Source organism: Vigna unguiculata, chromosome 4 (assembly GCF_037176805.1).
Source record: "Vigna unguiculata cultivar grain cowpea cultivar isolate G323 ecotype 2 chromosome 4, ASM3717680v1, whole genome shotgun sequence".
Classification (NCBI taxonomy): domain Eukaryota; kingdom Viridiplantae; phylum Streptophyta; class Magnoliopsida; order Fabales; family Fabaceae; genus Vigna; species Vigna unguiculata.
The window spans coordinates 31798185-31813777 of NC_140795.1; the positions used below are offsets into that span (position 1 = coordinate 31798185).

General features: G+C 38.4%; 1 protein-coding gene across 1 annotated transcript; it reads right to left on the reverse strand.

Moving 5' to 3' along the window:
• Positions 1–4179: 4179 nt before the first annotated feature.
• Positions 4180–4608, reverse strand: LOC146887032 (uncharacterized). Its single transcript, XM_085671989.1, has one exon. It carries the CDS (start codon positions 4606–4608, stop codon positions 4180–4182), a length of 429 nt encoding a protein of 142 aa, XP_085528115.1.
• Positions 4609–15593: the final 10985 nt, after the last annotated feature.

A 15593-nucleotide genomic window follows, 5' to 3' on the forward strand; every position in this document is an offset into this window, starting at 1 on the left:
ATATGAAATTTTTGGACTTGCATGTGGGATTTTTGACATATAAAGACTCAAAATGAATTCTTGTTTACTTAAAATTTTTAGAATGTATTTTGATAATTGATAAAAAAAAATTACGTGCAGATAGAACTATTTATTGGAAGTAAAATTTGTGAAAAACACCTTTTAAATTTAAGAACGTCTATTCAATTAAAAAATAATTTTTGAAAGGGACATCGACTATAAAAAAAAAATATTTATTTCATTAACCTGGTTTCCAACAATAGTGACAAAAAAAAAAGAAAGAAAGAAGAAAGGTATGAAAGATGAAGCAAGAGAAAGGAGATTGATTTTAGACGAGGGCGCCTTCCTCCTTCCTTGTAAGCCGATATGAATTAAAAAAAGAATAAATAAGAGAAATGTTAAATGTGAAAGAAAAATATGGCACGTGAGGTAATTAAAAAAGTTGTCAAAAATGATGGGTAGTCAACATATATTTTCCTTCTCCTTCTCATAAACTTTCGACTATTCTATAAAGAATAAAGGAATTTGTGAAGCACTTGAGCCCTTCCTTCTAGATCACATTACCAATTTGACCAAAGATGGATGCAATGTCAAACCTATCATTGATTAAATTACTCCGTTAGGCCAAGAGAGAAAAGAAGAAGAAAGTAGGTCAAAGAGATTTCGGGTCGAAACTCTCAACTTTGGTGCATACATATGATGACACATCACATACTATGAAGCACGTGTCACTTGCTGAGATACACGATCACATTTAGTTCCATAGGGTTTGGAAGTGGAAACCTGCGTGGCTGCCGTGATCTGACCACTTTTCAAATTGGAAATAGAACAAAGAGGCAGAAGTAATACTTAGATATTTATTAAAAAAATAACAATATTTTGATTAACTTTTTTTTAACTTATTTTTAATTTAATATTTTAATTATTTTTTAATTATTTGTTTTGATTTTTTTAATGATGTGACGTAATGATTTAATGAAAATTAAAGTAAAAGATTAAAAATAAATAAAAGAAAAAAATTTAAAAATATCATTATCCTAAATAATATATATATATATATATATATATATATATATATATATATATAAATGAAGTACACTTATTTTAAATTTTTATATATTAATTAAGTTAATATAATATCTTAATTAAATTAATATAATCATTGTTATTATTATATAGTTATAATGAAAATGTATGATATTTTTATTAAATTACGATATTTTTGAATAAATTATGTTGTGATTAAATTAGAATAATTATAAATTAAAGTTTAAATAAATAATGTTAAGTTAATATATACAACTTTAACGATATATATCTATCGATATTGTATTAAAAGTTGGATATTCATTTCACAACCTATTTTAGTAATATAATAATATCTACTCAATTTAAATTATAAAATAAAATAAATACAATTATTTTAAATTATAAAATAAAATAAATACAATTGAAATTTAATTATTTAAATTATAAAATAAATATTTTTTAATCGGTGAATGTTAAAATATCATTATAATTGAGAAATATAAATGAAGACTGTAACACACCATTTAATTAATAGCGTAATTAAAAGAAGCGTCATACTAGAATAATATCTTAGTGTAGTCCCGAAGTTTAAAGTAACTCCATACAACCAACCAAAACGCGTAACGATGCCAAAAGAAACAATTACAAAATATTCTACAGAAATCAACTTGAAATGTAAGGGAAAGATGCTACATGGGTCGTGGCCCTAAAAGAAAGATCATGGATCAGAATCCAGCCCAGGCGGGCTATGCAGCGGAGTCACCGTTCTCCTATTGACCGCAAGAACCTCTCGCTTCTGCTCACATCAATAATGTGATGATCATCGGAAAAGAGAAGTACCACACACAAGACAATAAAACAAGCAAAAGGGTAAGCTAGAGCCAAAAACCATTTCATCAAAGAAATCAGATACATATTCACAGTCCATTATACATACATCACACAAGCATGTTACGACCTCCCAAAACAATACACTAAGACTCGACTCGACTCATTCAGATAAGTATAACCTGGTCGGATTCAGCGGATGGTTGTACTTGCGGTGGATACCTCTGCTCACCCCCGAGCTGCTCACCCCCGAGCTATGTGTTACAAGTGTTACAATGAATCCATTTTTTCCTCACCACAAGGTTAGCCCTTAATGAATTTCAGGCCTCCTACTACTCTCACCATAGGAGTCAGTCCGCTCTAGATGAGACTAACTGACCCCTTAGAGTGCAGGATGCAACCTTACCTTGAATCCTTACCTAGTTATACAGATGGGGCACCACCATGGACACCCACTAACAGGGGTCATGGGATTACGTCCCGACCACTAAAGCGCGACCCTAAGGATCTCACTTAGAGATCCCAAGGAATTACACACTTACACGGACCAACATTCTTAATCAACCAAACAGATTCAGCATGCATACACACATACATATACATATACATCACATACAGTTTTTCATAATTCGCCTTTTTCGTATTCCCAGCCAAACCATACCAACTCATTAATCTCGAACCATGAATATGGAACTCCATCTCATATCATTATCATGCCACATTGATACCAACCCTTTCGGGCCTCATGTCGAACTCATACCAAACTCATCATTTTAATTCCATGAATCATCTCATACACATATCATAATCACATCATGTTAAAACTGCAATCCCCTGGGCGGATATCACATGCCCCAAAAACTGATCCTCACCCATCCAGAACTCACACTTGGACAACTTGGCATACAGTTGCTTCTCTCTCAGAACGCCAAGCACCAACCTCAAGTGTTATGCATGCTCCTCCAAAGTCCTGGAATAGATAAGGATGTCGTCTACCGTCGGAACATTGGTCACACCAAAAGGCATAACCACATACTCGTAGTGGCCATATCTTGACCTGAAGGCCGTCTTCTGTACATCATCAGCCTTTACCAAAATCTGATGGTATCCGTACCGCAGATCTATCTTCGAAAACACTGATGACCCATGCAGCTGATCCATCAAGTCGTCAATTCTCGGGAGAGGGTACTTATTCTTGATCGTCATCTTATTTAACTGCATGTAGTCCACACACAGGTGCAAACTCCCATTCTTCTTCTTCACTAACAACACTGGTGCTCCCCAAGGCAAAGTGCTGGGTCGGATAAACTGCTTCTCCATTAGTTCCTCTATCTGTTTCTTGAGTTCCACTAACTTGGCTGGAGCCATGCGATAAGGGGCAAGCGATACCGGACCTATCCCCGGTACTAGATCAATAAAGAACTCCACCTCTCTACTGGGAGGCAGCCCCGAAACTTCCTCTGGAAATACATCCCCAAAATCTTGCACTACCGGTATCACGGACGTCGCATCTCCTCTCTCTACCTCCAGATGTGTGAAGATTATGTAACACTGTGCGCCGTCATGGAGTTCCTTCATAACACCCTGAGAAGATACCAACTCAAGCTCCTCTGAGTCGGAAAACAACAGTCTCTTCTCTCAACAGTCTATAAGAATGCGATTGGCAGAGAGTCAATCCATCCCTAAGATCACTTCCAAGTCTTAGAGAGGCAGACATATCAGATTCACCTTATATCTGCGTCCTTCCACCTCCACAGGACACCTAGCACACAAGGACGACGTCCTGACCAAACCCGATGTCGGAGTAGATACCACAAGTTCACACTACAGCTCACACACCGGTAGACCCAATTTTTTTACACAAGCATCTGACACAAAGGAGTGTGTCGCTCCAGAATCATATAGTGCACAATATTTCATCCCAGCTATCAAACAAAAACCCATCACGAGGTTACCTGAACCTGTAGCTTCTGATCCTGTCATGGCATAAACTCGGCCCGTCGCCTGAGGCCTGTTGCCTCGGTCTCTCCATTGATGCTGGTGAGAAGCCTGAATCGGACGGCGTGCCGCTGCCCTAGGAAGAGTGGGACAATCCTTCCCAAAGTGGCCCTCCTTGCCACAATTGTTGCATCTGCGGTAACCTTCCATGCGTGGGCATGCACTCGTCAGGTGAGGACCCCCACATATGTAGCACTGGACCCGACCCTGCTGAGGAGAAAAGCTCCTAAACCCCTGAGGCTGATGGTGGGGTCTGTCATATGGTCTCCTCCGCTCCTCGTGTTTGGGCTTAGACCCAGATGGTCCCCCTACTATTTGAGATTGCTAAGGCCTCTGACTCTCCAGTTCGTTCTTCATCTTCTCCATTACCCTGGCCTTCTCTACCAGAGCAGCAAAATCCTTAACGGACAAGGGTGCTACCATCAAGCGAATGTCGCCGCGAAGTCCATTTTCAAACTTGCGACATCTCCACTCCTCGTCGAGTGGCAAGGTGTAGAAACGACTGAGATGCTTGAACTTCTCGACATATTCAGCTACTGACTTCCCTCCCTGGGTGAGTTGGAGGAATTCCACTTCCTTGGCATATCTCACGCTGTTGGGGAAATACTCCGAGAGGAACTTCCCCCGGAAGGCCTCCCATGTGACTCGTTCTCCCCTCTCCTCCATGATGGATTTCATGCTAATCCACCAGTGTTCAGCTTCTCCGGTCAGCATATAAACTGCAAAAGCCAACCTGTTATCTGCTGGGCACATCTTCGCATCGAATATTCTCTCTAGGTCCTTCAGCTACTGATCGGCTGCATCTGGGCTAGTCTTCCCGTTGAACTTCACGAGATGGTGTTTCAGGAAGTCTTCCAGACTCCACTCCCTAACTAGTGGTCGTGGCTGAAGGCCAAACACAGGGCAGTCGCCCTGTTCTCCTCCAGCTGGCAGAATGCTTCCATATGCTACCGGTGGGCATCCCCAGCAGCCACCCTAGCAGCCTCCATCTGCTGCATCACCAGCTGTTGCTGCTCAAGCGACGCTGCTTGTCGCTGCATCGATGCTTCGTGTTGCTGCATCAGAGCTGTACTTTGTTGCGCCATAGCAGCTACCATCGCCTCTATTGCCCTGGCGATATCGGGTACATCACCCTGGGATGATTGCGGAGTCCTACGAGGAGGTGCCATAGTTCACTGGCACACAAAAAATCACTTGGTTAGGCTCGATAAAGGTAAGAATTTAACTAAGAGCACTCAGAAGACACAAAGAAAGCTAAGCGGATATCCAAGTCCACAAACTTAAGAAATGACCGCTCTGATACCATAAATATAACATCCAATTTAATTAATAGCGTAATTAAAAGAAGCATCATACTAGAATAATATCTTAGCACAATCCTGGAGTTTAAAGTAAGTCCATACAACCAACCAAAACGCGTAACAATGCCAAAAGAAACAATTATAAAATATTCTACAGAAATCAACTTGAAATGTAAGGGACAGATGCTACATGGGTCGTGGCCCTAAAAGAAAGATCATGGATCAGAATCCAGCCCAAGCGGGATACGCAGCGGAGTCACCGTTCTTTTGTTGATCGCGAGAACCTCTCGCTTCTGCTCACATCAATAATTTGATGATCATCGCAAAAGAGAAGTACCACACACATGACAATAAAACAAGCAAAAGGGTAAGCTAGAGCCAAAAACCATTTCATCAAAGAAATCAGATACATATTCACAGTCCATTATACATACATCACACAAGCATGTTACGACCTCCCAAAATAATACACTAAGACTCGACTCGACTCATCCGGATAAGTATAACCTGGTCGGATACCTCTACGGATAAGACTCATCCGGATAAGACTCAGTGGATGCTTGCACTTGCGGTGGATACCTCTGCTCACCCCCGAGCTATGTGTTACAAGTGTTACAATGAATCCATTTTTTCCTCACCACCTGGTTAGCCCTTAATGAATTTCAGGCCTCCTGCTACTCTCACCATAGGAGTCAGTCCGCTCTAGATGAGACTAACTGACCCCTTAGAGTGCAAGATGCAACCTTACCTTGAATCCTTACCTAGTTATACAGATGGGGCACCACCATGGACACCCACTAACATAGGCCATGGGATTAAGTCCCGACCACTGAAGCGTGACCCTGAGGATCTCACCTAGAGATCCCAAGGAAATACACACTGACACGGACCAACATCCTTAATCAACCAAACGGATTCAGCATGCATACGCACATACATATACATATACATCACATACAGTTTCTCATAATTCGCCTCTTTCGTATTCCTAGCCAAACCATACCAACTCATTAATCTCGAACCATGAATATGGAACTCCGTCTCATATCATTATCATGCCACATTGATACCAACCCTTTCGGGCCTCATGTCGAATTTATACCAAACTCATCATTTCAATTCCACGAATCATCTCATACACATATCATAATCACATCATACAAACACGCAACCACAGAAAACGCATCACTCAACCAGAGGGTTCTAGCTTCCTTTACCTGGAATGAGCTAGTTTTTCCAAGACTCCGACATCGAACAACGGAACACCACAGCCTTAGGAGAAGATTATGGAACTGGAAAAATGAATAGAGGGCGTTTAATACCAAAGCTCTAACACTACACACAAAATAGGACCAGAGATCGAAGAGTGTGGTTGGGAGTACTTACATGAGCCAAAACGGTCAAGTTGTACATCAGACTGGGCACACTATGGAACCCTAGCAGAGGCAGCAGCAGTAACTCAAGGATAGTGAGGGATCTGCAACTTCACAAACTTTTTTATTGGTATAATTACAAATTTTTTATCTGTTTTGTTTTATTTTTTTTTAAGAATATTTATCAGTTTTCTGCAAATCTTCATAGACTGAGATTCTTTAGTAACATTTTATTTATTATATTTTTCGATCTACAACACTCAAACCTGAGCCAAAACATTGAGTTGGAAAACCAACTTCAGTATTCCTCTAACCAATAATATTGGTTTATTTTATTTTGATTTAATTATATTTCTGGGTTCCTTTCAATTTTAATTTTTCCTTATTTTTTTTAATGATTTTGTTTTTCATATACATTACTCATTTTATTCTTTACCCTTTTTTCATTAAACGAAGCATCAATAACATTGTCAAATTTACAATACTAACGTAATGAAAAGTCATGTATTTGTAGGGATAAAAACAAAATTTTGACAGTTAAAATTTCTTTCATACAATAATTATTTTATACGGACTAAAATTTAAAGTAGCATATAAAAAGGCTATAAAAACTATAAAAGAGTCAGATATGTAAGAACAAAAAATAACAAGTAGTGTATTCAAAGGCACTAACTAAGAAAAATGACATATTTTAAAAAATATTTGAAAACATATTTAAACATCACACCCCAATTAATTAATAAATATAGATAGTTTGAAAAACAATATAAATCTGATTAACACTAATAATTATTCTCATAATAATCACTCATTTCTAAATTTTTATAAGATTTTTCTTTTTATATTATAACAATTTAACTTAAAGACATTTTTCTCTAACATGTTTTAACATATCGTATTCTCGATCTTTGATGCCTTATCACCCTCCAACATTATATCAGGTGACGTCAAATTGACATTAGAGAGGAATATCGACATCAAGAACGTCAGTTGGGTAGGAGATCGACGTCTCTTAAATATGCATGCTTAGAAGCTTCGATGACGAAGCTCCAACGTACAATTTACGTCATTTTAAACTAAAACCAAATAACTTTTTATGTTTGCAATTGTAATAACTAGTGTCACTCGACGTCCTTTGACATCAATTATTGCACCTTTAGACCCCAAAAATTGTTTTTCTTTGTCTGTATTTATAGTTTTTCCAAATCTAAAAAGCATAATATTTCATCACAGTTTATATTATAAAACTGTATATCAAAACTAAAGCTATTAACACAAAATGTGTCTATTAACACAAAATGTCACTATAAAAAAAACAAGTATTAGCGACAGTTAAAATCCGTCGGAATTAAGCAAAATTTATTGGTAAACGTTCTTTTCCGACGGATTATCGACGAGCGATAATCCATCAGTAAATATGGCGTAGGTAATACTTACCGACAAATTAGGCCAATCGGTAATTACCGACTACTTAATCTGTCAGTAATTACTGAGGGATACATTAGTCAGTAATTATCGACGAATCAAGTAGTCGATAATTATCGACGAACATAATTTGTCGGTAATGTCATGTGTCAGGGAATGAATTTCCAACGGATTTTGCGAAGAATATATCCGTCAGTAGTGGGAATGCCATATTCAGGTGCATTATGCAATTTAAGCATACACAATTATTATCAGACCTGCAATCTCACAAATACAATCAGACCTGCCAATTTCATGTATAATTCTAGTCAAGTAATCCAAACAAACATCATACAATTAACACTATATGTCTAGATACACCACACAAACATCAAGGTTCTAAAATGTCCGCATATAAAAGAAAAAACAATCTAAACATCCATCAGTCACAGTGTCCAATATGTTATTTAACTAATGTAATCATATAATATGTAAGATAATCAATATAGAACGAAGTCCTAATCTAATAGTCTATATAATCATCAGATGGGTTTTGTTCTGCTTCATGGTCCTGTCGATGCTGAGATTGTGGTTGGACTATGGTGGGATGGATTGGAGTGGGCTGGAGTGAAGTGGGTTGGACTAGAGTGGGTTGGACTGGACTAAAGTGGGTTGCTGTTGGGGCGGTGTTGGACTGGACTGTTTTTGAAGACGAGTGTGGGCCTTAGGAGACAGATAGGCCAAATTTTGGAGGTGTCGAAAATCCTGACTCAAATTTTGATAAGCCTGATCACGGTCCTCTAGTCGTTGTATGAGTCGGTTGACGACCTCCTCGACACTACTGGAAGAAGATGGTTGTTGTTTGTGGATACCTTTTCCAACAATGTAACTTTTGCCAAGTTCTCCAGTCCTATAAAGTCTTCCTTTATTTTTTCCACCGACAACGTCAACCCAGCACTATGTTCTAATGACGTCTTCCTGATCAGCATCATTAATATGGTCTAACGCATCAACACATTACCCTTGCTCAGATCTGACTTGTGATAGTCCAGTTGAAAATTCTTCCAGTTATAGGAAAACAATGAGAATGAAGTTCAATAAGGTATGATATTTAAGTTTAAAGGAATTTATAGTATAACTTTTTCTTACATGTGTTCTCCTAGACCTTTCATCAACAAACTGGACAGATCCCTTGCGAAGATGAGTTTGGTAAAATACCTCATCAATATACGCCTCCCGCCCTAGGTCTTTTGCCTGTAACAAAATAAAGGGAAACATGTATACATTATAAAGGATGTAATTTAGTCATAATATGAAAATAATAGGAATTAAGGTTTATACAATACGAAGGGCATGCTCTTGAGTGGTAATGGAACCACCCGTGTGTAGGGTCCCACCATTTTCCGAAGCTCTATTCTTTTGGGCTATCGCATATTTATTACTATAAGAAGCAAAATTCCAATGTTCTAGCAGAAGATTCCATATATGGTCCCCAATCCAATAAGGGCGTTATCCTGCATTCCTAGAATCTCTAAACATCTTAGATAGCCTTTGAGATGCTTTGTTGTGGAATTTTTTTCAAATTTGAGCTTCGTGCTCAAGTCTCCATTGAACCTTCATTTGTAAAATAAATCGAATACAACAGTGGACATCTATTGTGCATTTGAAATAAATACATCAATAGATAATGAAAAACAAGTTTCATGATGTTTTACCTTAAACCGCTGCCATAAAGGTTCTTTCTCTTCTTTAGGTATTGCTCCCCATGATGGCCAAGGCGACAAAAAATGTTGCTTAATAGATAGAATGATGGCTTGAGAATCAACTCTAGAAGGAACAAACCTAAATACAAATGCATAAAAGTCGTCAAAAGAAGAAAAACAAATAACTAGTCATGTAATAAAAAATTTTATTTTAAGACAATGGGATATATTACCCTCGATTAAATGACTCAATCATCAGTTATTCATGAAGAGGAGGGTCAATATCATCACCAACTGAATCAAGAGCATCTATTGTAGGAGCTAGATCAGGAGAGGGATTAGAGGATGAGGAAGGTCTAAAAGTAATGTGAACCACAACAGGGGATGGTCCTATATGGGAAGGTTGTGGTATGGATGTAAGAGGTGTGGGAACCACAATAGGGTGTGGTATGGGTACCCTAATAGTGTGTGGTGGGGGTACCACAATAGGGTGTGGTGTAGGAACCATAATAGTGGATGGTGACTGAATGGGTGTACTCTGAGCTGGTCCTATATGCGAAGGTTGTGGTGTGGATGTAGATGGTGTGGTAGCCATAGCAGGGTATGGTGTGGGTACCCCAGTAGGGGATGATGCCTAAATGGGTGCACTTTGTGGTATTTGGTTAGGAACCTTTATGATATAGTGTGGCTGCTTTCTTGGTTTTGATATCTTCTTCCCCTTATCAGAACTATATGGACGTTTAGGTGACATTGCAACTATCAAACTATATAAAACAACACAATTAAACATCAAGTATGAAGTAGATAGTTGTATGATGGCAATTGTTATTACCGACAGTATCAACCACAAAGTGATGAGTTCAAATTTTTGCCCTCATTTAATATTTAAATTTGGGGATTTAATTGAATTTTCTGTGCTTAAAGATTGATTTAATTAAGATTTGTGATTATTGGATTTATTGAGTAAGTTTGGTAAAAGTGGCGTAAAAATTGATTTTAGTTGCATAAAATATTATTGGATATTCTAACGTTTGCTAATGCAGCTGGAATTTATTTTTGGTCAATTAATAGTGTGATTTTAAAATATTCAAAGTTACAAAATAAGTCCAAAATCAAGAAATTCTGAAAAAGAATAAATCAGGAGCTAAATGCACCCCCAAATTTTTATTTGCACACTCCTCCCTCAAGTGGACCACAAAAACCTGTTCTGCACCCCCAGTTTTCACTAAGTTGCACCCCTCCTACCACTTAAACTCCACTAAACCAGATCATGCCATGTGGCAATCCCCACCTCTTAAAATTAGCCAACCAAAGCAAGCCACGTGGCAACAATCCTTGCACTAACAAGCTGTCCAATGGAAGGCTGCCACGTCATCATCTTCATCTCCCAAAACCCTAACCCTAATTTTCTCCTCTCCTTCCAGCACCATGGCAGCCGCCGCCATCTCCTCGCCGGCCACCACTGAAACTCGCCGAAAACAGCAGAAACCCCGCGTCGCACCTTCTTCGCACTTCACGCGCAGCACACCTCCATCTTCTCGCGCAGAACGCCACCGCAACACCACCACAGATTGCGCACTCTATGGCAGCGCCACCATCGTTTTCCATCTTCACGCAGCAGCCATGGCTGCCCAATCGCCGGCCACCGCGAAGCGCCATCATCTTCTTCCTTGTTCGCAGACCTGCAACAAAATCACGCCACCACTGCGAACCACCACGCACCACCAGAGGAGAAGAGAAGCTGCAACCACCGTGAGTCCCGCTGCCGCCATTGCATACCACGCCAGAGAAGAGAAGATCTGAAACCTCGAATCCACCTTCAGATTCACGGCCACTGCGAGATCTTCACGTTCTCTGCACCTCGCGCATCTCTTCGTTCACGCTAGCAGCAGCACCACAACCTCTGCGAACCAGAACGCCACCGTGCCACCGCGCCACCGTGCCATCTCCATCACAGCTGCAGTAGTGCCGCCACGCTCGCCGGAGCACCGCGCCGTCACGAGGGAGGGAGAAGAGTGTGAGAGTGAAACCCTAATTTCTGGAGAGAGAATCTGCACTGCCACGTGTCAGCATCTGATAGGACAGTCAAACTGGTCAACTCTGGTCAACTGGTCAACTGGTCAAAGTATGCAGTCAACTCTGGTCAAAACTGCAAATATGGCTAAATGAGAGGGGCAGAATTGGAAATTGGACAGGAATTAAGTTGCTAATTAATTAAATAAAAATAAAAGATTTTAGCAACTGACAGATAAAGCCCAAAGTCCAGTGGAAGCCTATATAAAGAGACTTAAGGGAGCAGAAGAGGGGGACTGACAATTTACAACTGACAGCTTAGACACTTAGAACTCTCTGGTTTTGGCAGATACCGTTTCCACCACATCTCTCATTCTTTCTTTTATTTTCTTTCCTTCATATCATCATGTATTCCATCAAAGCCATGGAGGGCTAAGCTTTTAGGGTTGATTCTACTGTAATTTCTTAAATGGATTCTGAGGTTAGATGAATTTATATGTTTTGTTATTTTGATTATTGTTGTGGTTTTTGTTTATCTATGTCCTTTGCTTCTTAATTGAATAGAAAATAATGATTTTAAATCTACATGCATGCTAATTATATGAGCTAAAAGGTTTTTAAATTAAATTGAGACTTTACTTTGATTTTGTTTAGAAACTTTCATTTGATTAAATAAGTTTTTGCCAATAATTGAGACTTTAATTTGATTAGAGGTAATTACTTTAACTAAAATTAGTCAAGACTTTACTTTGATTAATTAAGTTTTCTATTTGGTAAAGAAACAAAGGAATAGACATGATTAGGCATAGTAAAATTAATTGAGACTGTACTTTGATTGAATTTACTATGGATAATCTAACAATTCTCATTTTTAATTGAGACTGTACTTTGATTAAAAGTGAGGATGCCAACAAATGAATTGAGTCTTTACATTGATTGATTTGTAAATCAACAATAATAATTAATTTAACAATAATCTTTAGATAACCAATGAAGAATCTTATTTAGAAAAAGCAGTGGAATTGACCTATTTACTATTACTGTGTTTACAATCTTCCGTGTCATTTTCTTTGCATATCAAAACCCCCTATTTTTATAATTGCTAGTTTTAATTGTATTTTTAAGAATCAAATATTTGAGATCAATTCCGTATTCGTTGTGAGACGACTTAGGGTTATCTTAACCCTAACTATTTTGTTCACTACTAACTGGCAATACTGAAGTTGCTAAAGTAGTGGTAATTTGATCGCCTAACGACAGCGATATCAAATTTGGCGCCGTTGCCGGGGAATACGGTTAGTATTTCTTTTATTTTGATTCTGTTTTTATTTATTTTATTTATTTTATTTTATTTTATTTTATTTTATTTTTTATTTTTTATTTTTATTTATTATTTATTTTACGCATATACGTTTGATATAGTTTGTTATTTTGTAGTATCTAGTTTTCTGTTAATATATTCCAAGCAAAGTTCTATTTTTGTTTTGATTAAGAATTTCTTTTAAGAAATTTTTTTTAGACTAGTTTGGAAAACTCTGTCTAGGAAAGACTTGGTATTTAAGTTGTCCACTGTGACGCACCTCTCTTTCCTGGGAGTAGACCCAACGACATCTTAACTCATTTCTTTCTTGAAATCTTTCTCCAAAACAAGAATAGGAAGAAAAAAAAAACACACAGGGAAACACTTTCAGGTGGACTTGCATAGTGCATGACTCGGGCCAATCCGGGTCAATTTTATCAACTTGATTCAGAACTTGAAAGGAACTTGCGTAAATCACGTAGGAGACTTGAACTCAGGTGTTCTACTGAAGGAGCACCATCATCATCTGAACCTACCACTGAAAGTGTACCGCTAGAATCACCTCTGGTGATTAACATATCTTCTGATCCATCACCTGAACCAGAAATTCAAGAAGATAGAATGGAAGAAAGAACAATAAGAGAATTGGCTTCACCGGATGCAGCAATTACACAAAACATGTGCATCCAATATCCAGATGGAGAATGTGAGCTTAAGTCTGGGTTAATCCATCTTTTACCCAAATTCCATGGATTAGCAGGAGAAGACCCGTACCATCATTTGAAGGAATTTCATGTTGTTTGTTCATCCATGAGACCTACAACAGTGACAGAGGAACATATCAAGCTTAAGGCTTTTCCATTCTCATTGCAAGATGCTGCTAAGAATTGGTTATACTGCCTTCCGCCAGGATCCATCAATACCTGGGAGACTCTGAAAAGATTATTTCTAGAAAAGTTTTTTCCAGCATCTAGAGTTGCTGCTATTCGCAAAGACATTTATGGGATAAGGCAACAAGAAAGAGAAAGTCTTCACGAGTATTGGGAAAGATTCAAAAAGTTATGTGCTTCCTGTCCTCATCACCAAATAAACGAGCATCTCCTCTTTCAATACTTTTATGAGGGATTGAGTATCATGGATAGACAAATGATAGATGCTGCAAGTGGAGGGTCATTGGTGGACAAAACGCCAACAAATGCAAGACAATTGATTGAAACTATGGCGTCGAACCATCAACAATTTTCCACAAGGAGTAATTTTATAACTCTATTGAAGGGAACCCATGGAGTAGAAGCTTCATATGTTGCAGATCACAAGAAATTAGAAGGGAAGTTGGATGACTTAGCAGCCATGGTAAGGACCTTGACAGACTTACAGAAAAAGCCTATCCCTTCTACTTTATGTGGAATTTGTGCTTCTACTAATCATCCTACAGAGGCTTTTTCTATGTTAAAAGAGACAGGGACGTTAGATAATGAACAACCTCAGGCATATGCTGTAAACATCTATGGCAATAATAGACCACCTCGGCAGCAATACAACCATGATTTGTCCTCCAACAAGTACAACCCAGATTGGAAGGAATATCCCAGCCAGAAATGGGGAAATCAACAGCCTCAACACCAACAAGTCTATGTTCCACCTCAACAGAGGCAACAACCACAACCAGCGGCAACCTCTGGTGATTCAAACATGGAGGCAATGATGAAAATGATGGCTGACATGATGAAGGGACAAATCAATGAGTTGAAACAGACGATGGAAGCAACCAATCAAAACTTGCAGAACCAGATTGGACAAATGGCAAATGAGTTAAATCAGATGAAGTCTCAACAAGGCTCAAGCAATTTGCCTGCACAAACTGTAATCAACCCGAGAAATGTAAGTGCTATTACTTTAAGATCGGGTAAGCAAATACAAGGTCTTGGGGATGCCCAAGAAGATGAAGATAAGGACAATGAAGTTGTACCTAATGATGAAAGAGGAAGATCAGATGAAGCAACACAAGCAACATCTGAAATACCTGCACCCAGTGATAACTCCAGGTTGGTATCCCCTAATACTTCCTCTGAAAATTCTTCTCCTTATTCTCCTCCTCCTCCCTATCCAAACCGTTTGAAACCAAAAACTAAAAAGATGGAGGAGTTAGACAAAGAAGTCCTGAATACTTTCAAGAAAGTGGAGATAAACATTCCTTTGTTGGATGCTGTGAGACAAATTCCTAAATACGCCAAGTTTCTCAAAGAATTATGTACACATAAAAGGCGTATTATGGACAAAGAGGTAGTGAACATGGGAAGAAACGTCTCTAGCTTAATTAAGAAGCCTGTAGTCAGAATGCCGCAAAAGTGTAAGGATCCAGGTATGTTTTCTGTTCCCTGCATTATAGGAAGTACTAAGTTTGACAATGCTATGTTAGATTTAGGAGCTTCAATTAATGTAATGCCTTTATCTGTTTTTACTTCACTTCATCTTGGACCTCTTAAGTCTACTAGTGTGGTCATTTAGTTGGCCAACCGTAGCATAGTTAACCCTACAGGTGTGCTAGAAGATGTGCTTGTCCGTGTGGACAAGTTAATTTTTCCTGCAGATTTCTATATCTTGGACATGAAGGATGATGAAGGAATGAGTTCAACCATAATCA

Coding starts and splice junctions, on each gene's coding strand:
- LOC146887032 (XM_085671989.1), bottom strand. CDS start 4,608: ATGTGCCCAGCAGATAACAGGTTGGCTTTTGCAGTTTATATGCTGACC.